The 19,472-nt window shown below is 45.0% G+C and overlaps 1 protein-coding gene across 1 annotated transcript; it reads right to left on the minus strand.

Annotated features, from left to right (window-relative positions):
- Positions 1-11,035: 11,035 nt before the first annotated feature.
- tmx2b (thioredoxin-related transmembrane protein 2b) lies at positions 11,036-18,851 on the minus strand. The gene is made up of 8 exons (XM_034128526.1): positions 18,560-18,851; positions 16,437-16,497; positions 16,077-16,190; positions 15,818-15,894; positions 14,973-15,079; positions 14,831-14,896; positions 14,616-14,745; positions 11,036-12,553 (listed from the first exon to the last, which is right to left on the minus strand). Exons 1-8 carry the CDS (start codon positions 18,746-18,748, stop codon positions 12,374-12,376), a joined length of 924 nt encoding a protein of 307 aa, XP_033984417.1. The 5' UTR covers positions 18,749-18,851; the 3' UTR covers positions 11,036-12,373.
- Positions 18,852-19,472: the final 621 nt, after the last annotated feature.

Consider the following 19,472-nt stretch of genomic DNA (forward strand, 5'->3'; position numbering starts at 1 on the left):
GTGGAGTAGGAATTAGTCCCAATATCCAGAAATGAGTTAGCATTTGATCACAATGTGTTTTTGGCTAGATGGCTGAAGTAAGGTCTACTATGGTTAACACAAGCCTACAGGATTTTCACGTTTTGTTCTACAACACTAAATACCCCATGTGTGAATATCCGAAGGCTATGTATCATAAAAACATCAGTTGCTAACAGGCCACTAAATAAAGTAGGAAATGTCATCACGCCGGATGTTAGCCATCTTTAGCTTAGCGGTGGTGACGTCAAGTCGTGACATTAGCATTAGCTTTTTGCATTTATGCTACGAAAAGCACAAAGGGGTGTTGATATGCGTTGCTGAATCATGCTGAACCAAAAGTGTAAGTATCATACACTTTTTCGTTTGGAATTGGGCCTTCCTTTGACGTCATGGATGGTTTTGCTCTGATGTGAGCCGTCATACAGACAGGTGAGTGCCTTTAACATCCAAACACCTGGCTTCCCACGGGTGGACTCAGATCAGCTGTATTAGCACGAGTAAAGTAAAAGTCTGGGATTCAAAATCTTAAAAGTACAAAAACTAAAAGTACTCATTATGCAGAAAGGGACACAATACTTTATCATTAGGTTGATCTTTAATGTGAACATTTAAATGTAGTAGCTGGTAAAGAAGGATTTCACCTTGATGACATTTGATAGCCTGGTATCCTTATTCATGATAGTACATCTTAATCTATCAGTGGCTCTATCTGGTATTACAAGATTGATGCAACACAAGTGACATTTGACCTCTTTAGAGAGATTTATAAAAATAAAAATAATATGAAATCTCCGGTTTTTACAGAAAAATGCAATGATGGATTATCAGTAATCCTTTCAAAGTGACACAGACACATTGGATTAACCTATGGATTAACCTTCAGTGGCGTTTTTATCATTTGAATGCCATTGAACACGACTATTGATCAGAATAACAGCTAATTTGAGACGATTTCCCGTGAATGTTCCATAATTCACGTGTTGTGACGTATGTGTTTGCTTCCCCTGTCACGGGTTCTGATCGCTCAGTGATGATACTTATACCTATAGAATCTGTGGAATCTCAGCTTTAATTTGATATCTTGTTTTTGCAGTTACGATAAGTAATAAGGGTATTTTTACCTTGAGTTCTGTGGTAAGTGTGTTAGCATTTTTTCGCTCAGGGCTCATTTAGACGCTTCTTGTGAGACTTGTGTTTTGTTTCGGTAAAAATGGTTCGTATTGTCAGTTAGCTGAGTTTCTTCCCGTTAAATGGGTATGACACATTAATAGGTTTTTAAATATTAAGAAGCCCTGAGACACAGTTTCGTGAAAAAACACCCCACTGCCCCCTGTACAGGGGGCTCTAGGGCTAAGCTGTTTCTACAACTAAGTGAAAGGAAAGTCCTCTCCTGTCAGATAACGTCAGCTCAGTGAGATAAAGGACTCTCTCAGTGTTTAGATTAACTAGTTAACTTTAGTCTAAGTTATCTCAGTGGGTCTCAAAACAGTTTGATCACCATTTATGTAAGTATTTCCGAGGCACACCTTCATATGATCATTATAGTTAGGCTATAAAACAATAAAAGAATAAATGAAAAACAGGTATGAAATACTATATGGCAGTAAAACAAGAATACAGTTTAAAAGGGGAGTGATTAGTAAAATATCCATAAAGAAAAAGAAAATCTGTTTACAGTTCTGTTTCATATGGGTGTTGAGAGAGGTATCCATAGATCTCTTCATGTTGCTCTCAAAGTGCACCAGATTGATGCTTTTAAAGGTAGGGTAGGTAAGTTTGAGAAACCGGCTTGAGATACACTTTTTGTTATATTCCATGGAATGCTCTTAACATCCCGATAGCAATGAATATCTTAAATGCTTTGACAAAAAGCATTTCAAATTCTAGCGCACTCGAGCTGGTTTCTCCAAAATTACCTACCCCACCTTTAACTTCAATAATTAAAAAAAAAAAACTTCCCGGGGGAGCATGCCCCCGGACCCCCCTAGGAGGCTGGTCCGCCCCCCACTTATAAAAAAATAGCACTTTACCCTTCCTATATGCCGTGAGCTGATTATCGAGCCTTCAAATTGTGAAATGTGTGGAAACAAGTATAAACATAATAACATTAAATACAAATGAAAGCAATAGACAGGAATGTATGCATATACAGTAGAAAGGACACGATGAATATTATAACATTTAATGTAGCCTTACTATGAAGGCTGACCTAAATACGGTGCTTTTCTACAGATTACCTTATCTGCACTGGTAAGGTAAAACTAGGCCGATTAATAAGATGTGAAGTGCTTTGTAACTTTAACCCGCTTGACTGAATACACAAAAAACAATGAAGAAAGTTGAACCAATAAACTAACAGAAACTAACTGTATCACTATAACATGATGATTATGGTGATAAAGAATGCATCTAACGTTCCGCTGTTCATTAAAAAAACAGCGCATTAAACAAACCATCATGCTCTTACTTTGAAAATCATGCGGAAATGTCGTCATCAGCAGGCCATCACGTGGTTTCCGAAAATAACCAAGTGACACGAGTAGATTTTAGCCGAGACCGGCGGAAAGTTTGTCTCAAAACTCTGTGTGTGTAAAAAGACGATCCACAAGCAGAGATTTGAGATCCACGAGCAGAGATTTGCGATCCATCCACGAGCAGAGATTTGAGATCCACGAACAGAGATTTGAGATCCATCCACGAGCAGAGATTTGAGATCCACAAGCGCATTTCTGGTCTACGCTCTCGCTGCTGCTGCGGTCGAGGATGATTGGGCAGTCCAGGAGGGTTACTCCGTGGACGAGGCCCTGGATTTCCTGGGTCCGAGTGGAGGGCACGAGTCGGATGACTACGTCCCCTCCATTCATGGATCACCAGGTGGTTCCCCCATCCTCTCTCTCCTCCGGACGGAGGAGACAGAGCGGGGTCCCGGTGTAGGTCCGGCACACGGACCAGTGGTCTCTCTCTCCGCCGTCATGGCTCTGCCGTCGATTGGCGGAATTCTCCAGGAACTCCCGGAGATCATCTCTAAGGCAGCAGCCTGGCGAGATCTCCCCGTTCCCCCAGCTCAGGAGAGCGCGTTTTCGGATGACATGTCCGGGGTGTTCTCCCAGGTACAGAGGGTCAAGAGTGACCCGATCTGGCCACGCTTCCCGCCCATTAGGAAGTACCAGGAGGGGGCGGCGGCGAACCCCAGGACACTGAGGGCTCCGATATCCACATACGCTCCCCTCACGAGGGTGGAGGGATTTACGGATAGGGGTTTTCCGACCGTGCATCCTCTGGAGCCGAGCCTCACGACGTTCTTTGGAGTTAAGCAGGCCAGCACGGTTGCCGGACGGCGACCCATGTTGACTGCCTCCAGAGATCAGTTTGTCGCCCGACAGACCGACTGGATGCACCAGTGTGCTTACCAGGCGTCAGCGGCGGCAAACAATATTGCGTTGCTGGTAAATTCCATGGTTCGTATAGCTGAGCAGTCCGACACCATGTCCTCAGTGGAGGCTGAGGAGATCGGTAAGGCGGCCAGCACTGCACTTACCCTGAGCGCGGCAGTCGCAGTTTCGCAGGCGCGGATTGCGACGTGGGCGACTCAGGTCCACCGGTACCTCTGGCGGACTGTTCGGACCTCAGTTCCACACCATGGTGGAGTCAATGAAGTCTGCATCTGAACAAGCAGACGACATACGACGTCACGTCGGCTGGCTTCAGCCGGACAAATGTCCCCAGCAACAGCAGCAACAGCAGCAACAGCAGCAACAGCAGCAACAGCAGCGACAGCAGCACCCGCAGCACCTGCAACAGTCTCAACAGGGGCAGCGCGGGCAACGGCGAGATCAGCAGCGGCGCCAGAATCGCCCTTCGGCGGCTACGGGGGCACCGTCCCATATCTCTGCTCCTCCGCCACAGAGACAGAGGCCGTTTCTCAATCGCGAGGATATTGGCTTCCAAGCCAATATTTCAAGGATGCTACGTCATCAAGTGGCGCAGCAGGACCGTTCCAATGTCCAGCATACTTGGAATTCCACCGAGGCCGCGTCCTTGGTTTGGGGGAAATTTCGAGGCTGCACATGGGTAGACTTCGCGTCCTTAAAATTCCCACAATGCTTTGCGCACGGACCAATTTCCCCAAATCTGTGGCGGAAAATGTAAGGCGGGGCCTCTCATATGACGCACACCTGCACACTTGCTAGCCTGTTCCACTCTTCATTTTCCGAATGCCAGGAAGGATTCTTGCCTAGCTTCTGAAGGAAGTGACTCGGAAGACATGTGCTACCAAGCAAGCGTACTCGCGATTGAGAAACGGCCAGAGTCTCCAGGCGGCGAGTCGGAGAGGAACGAAGAACCCCCGCTCCTGGTCTGCTCCTCCGAGAGAGCCTCCGAGGAAGCAGAGCCGAAAGTGACTTTTTGGGGGGGATGTGCGAGAGTACATTTTGAATAAAAATGTTGAAAATTCCAACAGTGTGTCTGTAGCAGCTGTTTCTCACATTTCCCCCACACTAGTCAGGCCGGCTGTTGTTAATCTGTCGGTTAACAGACAGCAAGGTTCGCTGCATAAGCCAGCTGTTTGTAACCTGTCGGTTAACAGACAGCTGGGCTCGCCGTTTGAGCAGGCTGCCTCTGACCTGTCGGTTAGCAGGCGGCAGGGCTCGCTGCACAAGCCAGCTGTATATAACCAGGCGGTTATTAGACAGCGGGGCTTGACGTGTAAACCTGTTGCCTCTGGCCTATCGGTTAGCAGGCAGCACGGTTTTTCCTCTGTCGTAATGAGCCTAGGGCTGTTATTACGCGCTGTGTGAATAGCACTGCACACACCTCCGCTCATTCCTCAGGCCGGGGTGAGATGCAGTGTGTGGAGACCCCGTCGCAGCCCTTTCGGGCGGGGCCCCCCTTGGGTTGCTTCACGAGCAACAGCGGCAAGGGCTCTGGCATGGCTCGTCACCATGACTACCACAGCACAGCAAGAACAGGTTTGCCCGCTCTCGGAGCATTGCTCAGAGTGGCGGCGGATATGTTTGATGGACAGATGGATGAGCAGGCTGATCAGCAGAGGGTACTCTCTGCAATTCGCCTTCAATGGGATTCAGGAAACACTCCTGTCATCCCAAGAACAGTGTCTTGCGCTCCAGGCGGAGCTGCAGGAACTCCTGGTAAAAAGTGCGATTTCCAGGGTTCCTCAAGGGGAAGAAAATCGGGGGTTTTACTCCCGTTATTTTCTTATCCCGAAAAAGACCGGGGGAATGAGACCCATCCTCGATCTGTCAGCATTCAACAGGGTGATAATGAAAAGACCTTTTCATATGCTGACAATCAAACAGGTGCTGGAGTATGTTCACCAGGGGGACTGGTTTACTTCAATAGACCTGAAGGATGCATACTTCCACATAACCATAATCCCGAAACACAGGAAGTTCCTGCGTTTTTCATTCCAGGGAATTTCGTACCAGTTCAATCGACTGCCGTTCGGATATTCCCTGGCTCCTCGCACTTTTTCAAAGTGTGTGGAGACGGCTCTGGAGCCGCTACACAGAGGAGGGATGAGGGTGTTATTTTATCTGGACGACCTGCTGTTGCTGGCTCGCTCCAAGGAGGAGGCTGCTTTACAGACGGTACAGCTCGTATCTCATCTGTCAAGCCTGGGTTTCATTGTCAACTGGAAGAAGAGCTGTCCTCTTCCCTCCCAGGCAGAGTTGGGTGTGTAATAATATTACTTTTGTCGGTAACGGAGTACTGTAACGCGTTACTTTTATAATTCAGTAATCACACTACAGTTACTAACATTGCCCCGACACGCGTTACTTCGTTACTTTTATAAAATCAGTCATAATCACACTGACAGACAAGAGGGGTTTCCGCCGCAGGTTTATATGTACGTAATCTGCGCAACTTGCGCGTCCACATCTCCACGTGCAGTGCTGCATAAACATGGCTGAGTCAGCGATAACTTTCGAGGGGTGGAGGTATGCCCATTATTTTGAGTTTGTCCGAAGAATAGACAGGAATGTGACGGTGAGGTGCAAACTGTGTCCAGGCCAGAAGCTGTTATCCACTGCTGTAAACACCACGTCAAACCTCAACAAACACCTGCAAAGAACACATGCTAAGGTGAAGCTAATAGCTAAGGACCCCCGAACCCAGAGTGAGGCTGTTGTGAGTGCGCCGCCGCCGACTCCGAAGCAGCACAAATTAGAATTTGGAGGACCGGTAACCAAAGCAGAGATGGACAGGCTTGTAGCATCCTTCATAGTAGAGGTAATGTTGCCCATTTGCACAGTGGAATCACCATCGCATCGTTCAGAGATATACTGCGCAAAATACAGATAGCAGGAGACAGAGGACAGCCATGGTCAGAGCTATCTGGATCAGTCTTATGCGACAATGGAAACTGAACTAAAGAGAACATTTGAAACTTTAGCAGTCTGCGTGATCTGCCTGTAGGGAGGGGCGGGCCGGCCCTGCGAGTAAAGTAACGAGTAAAGTAACGAGTTACTTTATGTAGAGAGTAACGAAGTAGTGTAATATATTACTTTTTTTTAGTAACGACCCCATCTCTGCTCCCAGGTTATCGTTTATCTGGGAGTGGAACTGAACTCAGCCCGCATGAGAGCGCAACTCTCACAGCAGAGAGTGGAGAAAGTGACAGCTCTCCTCCGGCGCGTCACACCTCGCAGGGCGGTGAGAGCCCTCTCCGTGATGCAGCTGTTAGGCATGATGTCAGCTGGTCACGTGGTGATCCCTCTGGGACTCCTTCACATGAGGAGACTCCAGAGGTGGTTTATTCGCCTGCACATCGACCCCGTGCGGCAGAAGAGACGCATGGTGTACATTCCTCCTTCCGTGGGTTCGGATTTAGCCTATTGGAAAAATCTCCACGTCCTGTCAGTGGGGGTTCCCCTGGGCAGAGTGACGTCACACACCGCGGTGTTCACAGACGCATCTCTCGCAGGCTGGGGAGGAACGTGCATGTCCCAGGCAGTGGGGGGACAGTGGCCGGCTCGCATGTCTCTCCACATAAACGTGCTGGAGTTAATCTCCGTATGGAGAGTAATCCAGCACTTCGCCCCTTTGCTGTTCAATCAACATGTGTTGATTCGGACAGACAACAAAGCGGCATACATAAATCACCAGGGAGGCGTATGATCAGCGCAGCTGCTGAACACAGCCAGGCGGCTGCTGTGCTGGGCGCAAACACACGTACTCTCTATCAGAGCGGTGTATATTCCCGGCGTGTTGAACAGAGGGGCGGACCTCATGTCCAGAGGAGGTCCTCGCCAAGGGGACTGGAGCCTCCACCCCGAACTGGTCTCCCAGGTATGGAGCAGGTTCGGGAGAGCGGAGCTGGATCTGTTCGCTGCACGCGAGAACGCGCAGTGTGCACTCTGGTTCTCCCTGAGAACGCAGGACCACCCCCCCCTGGGCGTGGACGCGTTCGCACACAGGCCGTGACCCAAGGTGTTGTTATACGCTTTCCCACCAGTCCCTCTGATCCCTCGGTTCCTGGACCGAGTGCAGGAGGAGAGACTGACAGCGATCTTAATAGCACCGGAACGCACGGGAGCGTCCTGGTTTCCATGCCTACAGCGGATGCTGTCAGGGAGACCGTGGGAAATTCCGTGGCGCAAGGACGCTCTCTCCCAGGTGGAGGGAGCGATCAGCGGTCACCCAGTATTGGGCCAACGTTTGTGGGCATGGCCCCTGAACGGGAACATTTAGAGGGGCTGGGCCTCTCTAAAAATGTTATCAGTACCATTCAGGGTTCAAGGGCGGCGTCAACCAGAGCATCCTACACAGCCAAATGGACAGCGTTCCAGCGCTGGTGTGTAGGGAAAAGCCTGGACCCCGTTACGTGCCCCCTGCCTCACGTGCTGTCGTTCCTCCAGACGTTACTGGACAGGAATTTGGCTTATAGCACGGTCAAAACGTACGCTGCTGCCATTTCATCTTGCCACGTAGGGTTTGGTGTCAGCATGGAGTTTAGTCACCCTCTGACAACACGTTTTCTACGGGGAGTACAGACACTCAGACCGGTGTCACGCGCTTTGGCGCCTCAATGGGATTTGGTGTTGGTGTTACGCGCACTGAGTAAAGCTCCATTCGAACCTTTGGATCAGGTTCCCCTGAAGTTCTTGTCAGCCAAAGTAGCTCTGCTCTTGGCCCTAACATCAGCTAAAAGGGTGAGTGATTTGTCTGCTCTCTCTGTGGCTCCGTCATGTCTCCAGATCCAAGGAGATGGCAGCTCAGCTGTTTTGCGCCCTACCCCGGCTTTTATGCCAAAGGTTATCACAGGCTCTTTTAGATCGAGAGTGATAACTTTGGATGGTTTCTTCCCTCCTTCACATCGGAGGAAGAAGCCACATCTCATCTCCTCTGTCCTGTACGTGCGCTGTCATGCTATACGGCACGCACAGCCACGTTGTGCAGGTCCCAGCGCCTGTTTGTGCATTACAGAGAGCACTCAATAGGGCAGCCTCTGTCTGCACAGCGCCTGTCACACTGGTTGTGTGAGGCTGTGTCACAGGCGTATGTCTCCTCTGGGGTGGATCCCACGGAAAACATCAAAGCTCACAGCATCAGAGGAATTTCAACCTCTACGGCTTTGCACGGAGGAATGACAGTGGAAGACATTTGCACTGCGGCATCTTGGTCTTCCCCGTTCTTTTATTCGTTTTTATTTGAGGGATGTGTCCCATTCCTCTTACACATTCAGTACTGAGTGTCCTGTCAGATTGAGTAATGTCGGGGACTCAACGGTGTGCCCTCTCTCCTGCCTGTCGGCACTCAGAGAGCTGCCCCTTTTTCCCTCTTTTATCGTTTTAACAAGTGGGATTTTTTTATCTCTACTTTTTTTAAACGACGGGTATTCACCTTCATTCTCTCAAAGAGAATATTATTATTATTTTTTTTTTAAATGCTATATTTCCAGGGACTGTGATGCTCCTTTACGCATGGGTTATTAATTGAGTAGATGTGTGTTTGTACTTCTGGTAACGGACGGACCAGTGGGGCGTGGACTACATCCTGCTTCGCCCTTAACCCAATAGCGATAGCCTTAGAGGGCGAAGCCTATACGAAATAGAACTGGGGTTACGTACTGTAACCCAGCTTCTATGAGTATAGGCGTAGCCCTCTAAGGTTCGGGCCCCACTGGCTCCGCGAATAGCTGAAGAAAAGCTGTTTGTGTGGGAGCAGATGGTCGGGCCTACTTCCTATTTATACGGAAGTGAGGCCGTAGGTGGGGCCCACGTCATAGGTGGGCGTGGATTAAGTCTGTCAGTGCTGCGCATGCGCAGTGGGATTACCCAATAGCGATAGCCTTAGAGGGCTGCGCCTATACTCATAGAAGCTGGGTTACAGTACGTAACCCCAGTTTTGTTTAGTTGCTGATTCTACTGTGGACTCTGTTTTCCGACCTTTGTGAATGTGTGTGGTGGGAGGTGGAGGAGTTAGGTAAGTTTGGGGTACCCTGTCATTTCATCACAGGTAACAAATGTTAGACACACTAGGTTAGTGGATTGTTGTCACCCCTGTATTTTGCTTTGTCCAGTTGTTAGTAGTTCAGATAGTGAGGTGTAGAGATTGGCCTGGTTTTGTTATTATTTATTTTGTTTGGCACAATCTCCTCCTCCTCCTCGCATTTATGGCCAGTTCCTTGTTGTCAAAGGAATAAACATTTTGTTAACGTTTACGCTGACTCCCTCATTTGATTGGTTGTTGTGTGTTACTGCCTGTACTACGAAGCTGGTTCAACCTAACCTGGATATGTTGGAGTTAGCCGGTTGGCCCAATCCAAAACATACGCGCTCTGGCTAAACTGTACTACGACGCTGGTTATCAAGTGGATCGCTCAAGCCAGCCGTGTCCTATCTAGTTAGGTGCGCGTTCACATGAAAGGGGTGGTATTTGGAGCATTCGACCAATCTCAAACACGGACAAGCGTACTGACAGCGCAGCGTCATACTTCCTGAATGAAAAGTGAACTTTAATATTAGTCAAATATGAAGAAGTTAAACTTTAAACATCCATGACTTAAACACTTTATCCAGGATAAAAGCCACATAGCTGCACCTGCAAGGTGAATACAGCTGGTAACAGAAAAAGTGTTTGAATGCGTACATTAACAGGTTTATGATATCACTGCCCCGTCTAAGACACGAGTGGATCTGACTTTAATTACATTTGACTCGAGTGTTTCGTCAACTTAATGTGTTGCTTAAAATAATACTTCTGCATACAGTATGTGACACTGTGAGTGTTGCACGGCCAGATACGGCTCAAGAAGCTGACTCAGATAAGGAAATATATGATACATTATGATGTGATATGATATGAATGATAATGGGACACATCTACGTCTGCACTCACAGTGCTGCGGACTGTACTTAATGTTACTCTGATCCGGTTACTTATGTCGTGGCAGATATTTAAGTAAGCTTTCTTAACGCTAATATTATAATAGTCAGATTGCTCTGAAGATGGGAGGTGATATTCTATTCATTTTCACGTTCACACAGTCAGTTGATTTTTGCCGGCCGTCTTTCCTGCAACGGCAGTTTTTCTGTATTTCCTCTATCCTGTAATATGAATTGATCGCTTTAAACTCCGCATACGGAGCTCTGATTGGTCAGCAGGCAGTGCTTTCACTGAGTTGATTAGCCTGCCACCTAACCTGCTCCGGAGCAGGTTTGCCGCTCAGCATAAGTTACCATGGAAATCTAGCCTGCTAAAAAGAGAACCAGCGTCGTAGGACCGGAAAGCCCGAGATTTCCCTGAAGTTAGCCGGCTAAGCGAAAATCCAGCTTCGTAGTACAGGCCTCAGGTCCCCCTAGACGTAACAATGTCAAATAAATGTAGTGGAGTCAAAACTGTACTTGAGTAAATGTAACTTGTACAGTACATTATAACTACATCAGTGCAATGAAACACTCTTCGTTAAACTGTCTGCTGTATTGGACTCCTGTGGACAGGAGTGTGTCTCCCCGAGTGTAATGACACACACATAGGAATAATGGAGGCTGAGTTCATGTACACATTGTTTTATTGCATGAAAAACAAACAGGCTCCTGCCTTCATGTACAGCAGCAGATTCACACAGCCTTGGAATGCAGCTCAAATGAAATGCAACATGACAAAAGGTCAAATCAAAATCACAATAAGCGTACAATACAAAATTATTATTAAAAAACGATTAAGGAATAAAGTCAGTGTCTCAAAAAGCTCATTCAAACACTTCCTGTGTGCGTCTGTTAACAGTTTACTACAAGAGGAAAAAAGCTCAAAATCATGATGAGGAATGTTAGCGGGAAATGATGTGAAATAAATCTAGAGTAAAGAGGGAGTGTGTTATTAGGAACAGACTGCAAAAATACATCATGAAGCTAACCTGACAACAGTATCAGGATTCAGCCAATCAGTGTGCAGGACAGGCTCTGTGCACACAGCAGCATGACGGTGCCGGAGAGACAGACCATAATAGCATCTCCCAGAGAGGAAAACTGTTCAGTTAAGCTGCTCTTCATCCTGAGGATGTTGTCAACAAAAAAAGTCATTTAGAACAGTTATTGTAACCAAAGCGATCAACTGTAGAACACGGAGTACCACTGAGCGCGTATAACTAAAAACAGAAAAATAAAGGTGAGCTTGTTGACAAAAGAAAAGTAAAAAACATCAGTATAAAAGAGAACGCTCGTACACCGAATACAAAGCAACAGCTGGTTCTGAGTTCTGTCACCACCGACTCATGCTAACGTGTAACCAGCGCTCCAATCACTGGAAATGTATTATTTGTGTTTACATTAATGTAGTTATTCAGAAAATCATTTGAAAAATCTACTCTAATTAAATTAGTTGAATAAAAATGTAGAACAACAAAGTAGCATCACATTCTGTGCTCCCTTACTGCCAGTTAGTAAGAAGTTCCGCCTCACTCAGATTCACAGCTATAAAGGGACAGGGGGCTCTCCTGGGGGGGGGGGGGTGGATAAAGCGGGGGCTCTGTCTGCTGCAGCTCACACACCTTAGAGAGGGGCCGCTCACACACACTGCTAGAGAGCCAGAGCATCCCTTCAACCCTCACACGGGGGGGGGGGGGGGGGGGGGGGGGGGGGGCTTACAATGAAATATACTGGAGCAGGTTTTAGCACCCCCCCAGAAACTAGTCTCCTCTGCAGCTCTGTATCTTTATAGAGCAGCTGTATCGGGGGTTATATGGGGGTCTAGTGTTAAAGAGGCGGGGGCTACTGTGGCTGTTTTCATGCACACCATGATCCACACCTGAACACTGAGGAAGGGGGGGGGGAGCAGCTGGCTGGACCCACATGTTCCATCCAGAAGTGAAAGCTGAGTGGTACAATCCGTCTTATTTGTCCTTCTTGGACTCGACCACGTCCTCCTCGGCGGGGGTCCCAGGCTGCTCGGGCTCGTCCTCTTCGGGGACGGGGGGGAACTGGGACTGCATGAGCTTGTCTCCTTTGCTCTTGTTGAGCTTCTTGGATTTCTGGTAGAGCTCGTTCAGGTTGAACTCTCGGATGATGTTCTCCTGGGGAGACAGAGAGGGGGGGGGGGGGGGGGGGGTCAAACTCAACTTCATAGTTTGCTTTTGATGAATGTATTAAGCTTAAGCAGCATTTGTAAACCTTTACTGATACTACATTTTTTATATGAAATATCTTTGTGTCTTCTTTTCTACGGTAACATTGTTTCATGCACTTAGGTAAAACACATCTTATTTTTTACTGCTCTGTTTTATATATTGGCTTATTATATTTATTTACATTTGAAATATAAACGGTAATGTTTATTATCACTTTTTTTAAAGAAAGCAGTTGTTTATTTGTTTGTTGGTGTTACAACTTAATTACACATCCACAAGTTGTGTGTGATGATAGATAGAATAAATCAACTAAATGCTCGGTGTGTGTGTGTGTGTGTGTGTGTGTGTGTGTGTGTGTGTGTGTGTGTGTGTGTGTGTGTGTGTGTGTGTGTGTGATATATCAAAGGCTGTCTATTACAGTTGCACATTCTATTTGATGAATTGATGACCATTTGTGGACTACAACACTCTTCAGTAGAGGGCAGCCCTCCTCACTACACAAAGCAACAAGGTCTGATTGCAGATGAGGTCATTGTTGATCCATTTGCGGCGTGCACACAGACACACAGTGACCAGAGGTTTGAAAATCTGAACGACAGTGGGCTGAAGTGACTTTAAACAGTTACTGTGGCCCAATCCCAAACCACGCCCTACACCCTACCCCTACACACTACCCCTCCGTTTGCGCGTTCGCACGGAGGGTCCGCCACATTAAGTGCTGTTCCAAACCAACAAGTGTGGAGCGGTGTGGAGGGGGAGTGGGTTATCAAGCCCTCAAACAGCGAGTCTGCATCGGTGCTGACTGGAGACCGGTCACTACCTGACGTGAAAATGAATAGAATATCACCTCCCATCTTCAGAGCAATCTGACTAATATAACATTAGCGTTAAGAAAGCTTACTTAAATATCTGCCACAAGTTAACATAAGTAACCGGATCAGAGTAACATTAAGTACAGTCCGCGGCACTGTGAGTGCAGACGTCGATGTGTCCCATTATCATTCATATCATATCACATCATAATGTATCATATATTTCCTTATCTGAGTCAGCTTCTTGAGCCGTATCTGGCCGTGCAACACTCACAGTGTCACATACTGTATGCAGAAGTATTATTTTAAGCAACACATTAAGTTGACGAAACACTCGAGTCAAATGTAATTAAAGTCAGATCGTGTCTTAGACGGGGCAGTGATATCATAAACCTGTTAATGTACGCATTCAAACACTTTTTCTTTTACCAGCTGTATTCACCTTGCAGGTGCAGCTATGTGGCTTTGATCCTGGATAAAGTGTTTAAGTCATGGATGTTTAAAGTTTAACTTCTTCATATGTCTAATATTATAGTTTTCTTTTCATTCAGGAAGTATGACGCTGCGCTGTCAGTACGCTTCTCCATGTTTGTGATTGGTCAAATGTGGCTAGCCCCGCCCCTTTCATGTGAACGCGCACTCAGCCGGACAGAGAAACCCTGGCTTGAGTTACCGAGTTGATAACCAGCGTCATAGGACCGCTTAGCGAGAGCGCGTTTGTTTTGGGTTAGGTAAGCCGGTTAACTCAAACATATCCAGGGTCTGTTGAACTGGATTCATAGTACAGGCCTCTGGTAACAGCGGCTTTGCCACTCTGTGCAGACAGGTCAGCAGGCTGGGCAGTAAGCAGCTGCGCTCATTTGTCCAGACACAGATCGCACAGAAATGAAATATTTACGGACGATAGTTTGTCGGAAAATATTTCCATTCAAACTAAGTATATTTAATTCCTTCACTTGCATAGTTTGTGCAAACAATTAACCCATAATAAAGCTTTGTTGTCAATATTTATAAGCTAATAGTTTCAATAGAAATGTTTATTTTAAGGGTTGGATGGACATTATATTTAAATATAAACCAGCTCTTATCATTGCAGTAGCATGCTCTTTGTCCCACATGTGGCTGGTTGGCAGCTTTAACTGAGAACACCACAGAGTTATTTATATACATTGTATTGACAACATGATGAGCCTGACCTCAGTGAAGCTCCAGGACACGGCTCTTCCCTTCTTGTCCACCTGGGGGCGGCGCATCACCTCCTTCCCGCCCTGGAACAACACCAGGGAGGGCAGCTGCTTGGACAGCGGGGACGCGGACACCTTGTACCTACACAACACAACATCATCATCAGTCCTCACTACAGAAGTCAACGTAGGACAAGACTTGTTGAAGACCGAATGAAATGTCGTACTTTTTGGAAACCTCTCCATAACGTCCGATGTCCACTTTACCGAACTTGAGACCGGCGCAGTTATACCTGGAACACAGACAGAGGAAGTTACTCAGAGAGCTCGTGTTGATGTGAGGGACTTCAGCCTGGGACCGAGTCTTACTTCAGGGACAGATCAGCGTAGACGGAGGCAAAGGACTGGCACTCTGGAGACCAGTTGGCGAAGAATTCAACGATCCAGGTCACACGAGGGTCTCTGTCCAACTCATCCTGGACACAGACAATTTGGATTTTCTTATCAAATACATGAACAAAAAGGGAGGGGGGAGGGGGGGGGGGGACAGTTTTCCCCACAGGCTATAAGACTGCATCACTTCCCCTTAATATGTTCATAACATATATCTGTGAACAGCTCATTATTACAATAAGCAGTATTTTATTCCACTGTACGTTTTTATTTTGATCTTATTCTATTTGACATATAAATAGTTGACCTTGTTGACTTGCACATTGTGTCACTGGCACTAAACTCTTGCAGACTTTATTTCTATTTCTTCGTGTTTTATTGTTTTACGTATAAGGCTTATTCTATGTCACAGTGTTGGAGGAGCCTGGGACTTCAGATTTGTAATGCCAAAACTAATGTTCATATCACAGCAAGATTAATGTTGAAAACAAACAGGTTTTTTGAAAGATGGTCACCATTGACACAGCTCATACCAGAACTCTCGTCAAACCTTTTTGGCCCTCCTTTCATTTCATTTGATTCACTGTATTTGTGGTTATTGTTTGGGTAATATTACAGTTATTGTATGGTTCATTCACTGTTGTTAAGAGAGGTGCAGTATGCGTACTGCTCATCTTTATTCGATTGGATGTATGTCCTAATAACGTACGGAGGAGACCATGAAAGTATTTATATAATTTGTATTATACGTATGTTTAAAAAAAATAAAAGGATAAGTAAAAATGGACACACTTCTACCACTACGGATGTTTTTTACTCACATCGATGGTTTTGTCGCTGAAGTACTTGATGTACTCTGGTCCCATGTAGAGAGGAGGCTTACAGGTCATCAGAAACACTGAGACAACAGAGAGGGAAACATGAGGTCCCGAGTTAGAACACAGAATATATCGTTATATCCTTGCAGACAAAGCGGCATAGGAACTTGAAGTAATGGATAAACATCCACTATATTTGCGTTGCATTTTGAATTGGATTTGTTGACGACAGGACGGGAAGCAGTGTGTGAGGTGGACTGACCGATGCAGAGCGTCAGGTACAGCAGGCCTATCCTGATGTCCAGTCTGAAGAACAGGATGACGTTGGCCACTTTGCTGAACAGGATGATGTTGCCCAAATGCTGCTCCACCGTAACTGACATGAAAACATACAGAAACGTTCATTCTTTGTCCAAAAAACATCCACATCAGCAGGGTTCATGATGCTCATTTGAAATCCTGAGCAGCACAGGTATATGACTGTTAAAGAATCATGTATTAATTTACTCTGACTTCCGGAAGCTGCTTCTTTATCAGCCAGGTATCAGACTAAGAAATGCCATATATTCATAATGCTGCTCAGGAGGAACTCTGAGAATAAAACAGGATGTTGTTTACTCACTCGCTCGTCTGTTCTTCATCATGACAATGGCACTGAGGAACATGAGGATCTCCACCTCCCTCTGAGAACACAAACATAAACTCTGTTATCCACCCAGAGAGAGCTTAGGACATGTTGGGACACTGTGATGTCATGTTTCGTGTAAATACTGCACTGAAGTCAGTATGAGGGACAAGTGACAAAGAGAACTGCTGACAGAATGTGTACCGTCTGAAAATGACACATTCACAAGAAGGAAAAGACTGACTCTAAATCTAATGTTGCATATTTGTACTTACAATATGGCACCACTATTAAAAAAATAAGGCAATCAAAATCAAATTTGATAAATATTTACTTGAAATATTGTCTTTTGTGTTTAATCATTATTTTGTACCCCTGAAATCAATGTTTTGTGTGCATATATAATATATATTCTTGAATAAAGGAGAAAAAAAAGTTCTTGATTTGGATTCTTTGAAGAGGTCCAAACAGGTCACAAAAAATAGTTAGTTATTCATTCTTTGTATGCAGGTGTATGTTAACGGTAAATTAATTTCATAATTAGATTTCTGGCATTACATAACATGATTCATTCACTAACTAGTTAGTACTAATGGTTCAGTTTGGATCCTTGTCCTCTAACGTTATCTAGCTCAAACTCAAACATTACTGAATGGATCAACGTTACTGTTATTCATGTACTGAATTCTGACAGCTGTAACTAACCTACTGCAATGATCACATTTCATTTGGTCACAAACAAAGAAACTGAAACAAGTTGAGTATTTTTTTGAAATCCCTCTATGTGTTTGGGAACCACAGAGAAGACATTTACAGACTTTACTGTTATTAACATATATGAAACACAAAACAGTCTAAAAGAACATGCACATTGTTTAATGAATGTATTTATAGAGACATTATGGTTAGTGGTGCTCTTTCTAGCCGAACAGCTACCTTGGTGCTGACGTAGCATCTCGGTGGCTGCTGCTAAGAAGCTGTGGCAGTGCTAAGCTTGTGATTGGCTCAGGCAGGTGTGTAGGCGGGACCTTCATACTGTTGATTTGCTATCAATTATAGCATTATTTCTGCCAAATCAATACTTAAATAGTTTATAGGAAATGATGAATACCACATTATGAAGCCTTTATTGTAAATTCCTGTAAGAATTAAATATGTGACAAATAAACACTTTTTAAATTCATGATAAAAACGATTTCATAAATGAAGAATATTTTTCTCAAAAGTGTCTTAGTAATCAGACACTGGTTGGGTTGTAATGTAAAATGTGTCGTGATTAAAACCTTGAAATACATTTGAGTTAAAATGTGCTTATTACTAAATAAAACGACGTGGTTGGAAATCACAAGATTACAATGAAAACAGATCAAGTATATTATATATTTCCCGGCCCTAAACGTTTTTTTTTACAATGATTTTGTGAAATCTTAGGAGCTTTCTTGAATATTGGGGAAACACTGGGCAGATGGTCAGTGACAGACAGTGGCTGCTTTGGGGATTGTTGGATAGATTGCAATGAACCAGTTCTTTTTTTTTTTTTTTTTTGGATCCTATGAAGAGGTCAAAACAGGTCACATGGTTATTCCACAGAAAAATACTAATTTATTCATCGATATTCTTTGTTTAAGGTGTATGTTAACAGTACATTAATTGCATTACGTTTCATTTGATTTCTGGCATTAAATAATATGATTCATTACTCATCATAAATGATCATTTTTCATTCATTCGTTCGTACTGATGGTGCAGTTTGGATCAGTGATGTCCTCTAACGTTAGCTTGCTAACTCAAACCAACACTGAAGGGATCCACGTTACTGTTATTCGTGTACTAGAATAAACGCTGATTTACAATGAGCCGTATTTAGTATACATCTCTTAATTAATTAAAAGAGTGATGCATTACGTTGAGTTTTTGAATATCTCTGGCAAAAAGCAAAAGACTATGAATTTGCAGGTTTGTGACCATAGTTCGGCCTGTCATTCTCCCTGTAGCTAACAGCTAAGGACACCTGCCAGCTAACGCTAGCTCTTGCCGTAAGCCTGCCCGATTACCAGCTCGCTAGTAACTTCATACGGTACCTATTATTACAATATATACAATTATAAATGTCTACGGACCCAGTCGAAGTCGCAGGGGTTGCCGTCCTCTCGCTGTGTGTTCAGTTGGTCGCAGATGCCAGGCGTCTTTCGGACAGCTAGAAAGGCTATGGACATAAATAGAGAGGCTACATAGTAAGGCTTCAGAAGCCACTTGTACACCTGCGGCAGGTGGTACAGGAACGCAAATAACGTCGTTAGCAGAGCCATTTTCTGTAAAACTGTCGTCGGCCTATAACTAACACTGTAAATGCAGCCCGAGAACACCGAAGCTGGCAGCCAGTGATGAAGCAGCTAGCTTAATATGAATGTCTAGTTGCTAGCTTTCTCCGTGGGAAAGTCGCCGGAAATCCAACTTCCTGTTTACGATGTTCAAAATAAAAAGAAGCATGCACTGTGTGATATTTAAATGAAATGTAATCTAATTGTAATGTAATCAAAGAATAAAGAAGTTAAATATTTGTATTTTACACATTTTATGTATGTATTTATTTCATTTACTCCAACTTTGCACCCATCTGAAAATAGAATCGCTTTTAATGTGAAGGTGGGAAACCTCTCTTCCTGTTTAACTGTTGTTACTTCTTGGTAGCTTCTTTTGGCTATTCAGTTTGCAGTGTGCGGACTGCGGAGGTCAATCAGGACGAATGTGTTACTAGACGCTGATTGGTCAGGAAAAAGTACAGGTCACAGCTGATTGGTTCAAAATGATACAATGCAATATTACATTTAGCTTACTGCAGGATTTCAATCTTTGATTTTCTACTTAGTGCGAATGCTGTGCCACAGCATTCCACTATAGTACTTCAATTCTTTATTAGTGCGAATGCTGTGCCACAGCATTCCACTATAGTACTTCAATTCTTTATTCTTCCCCTTATTAGTGCGAATGCTGTGCCACAGCATTCCACTATAGTACTTCAAATCTTTATTC

The sequence above is a fragment of the Trematomus bernacchii genome, unplaced genomic scaffold, assembly GCF_902827165.1.
Source record: "Trematomus bernacchii unplaced genomic scaffold, fTreBer1.1, whole genome shotgun sequence".
NCBI lineage: Eukaryota > Metazoa > Chordata > Actinopteri > Perciformes > Nototheniidae > Trematomus > Trematomus bernacchii.

Coding starts and splice junctions, on each gene's coding strand:
- tmx2b (XM_034128526.1), bottom strand. CDS start 18,748: ATGGCTCTGCTAACGACGTTATTTGCGTTCCTGTACCACCTGCCGCAG. Junction 16,191..16,436: donor GATGAAGAACAGACGAGCGA/GTGAGTAAACAA, acceptor TTTTCATGTCAG/TTACGGTGGAGCAGCATTTG. Junction 12,554..14,615: donor TGTCCTGGAGCTTCACTGAG/GTCAGGCTCATC, acceptor CTGTCTCCCCAG/GAGAACATCATCCGAGAGTT.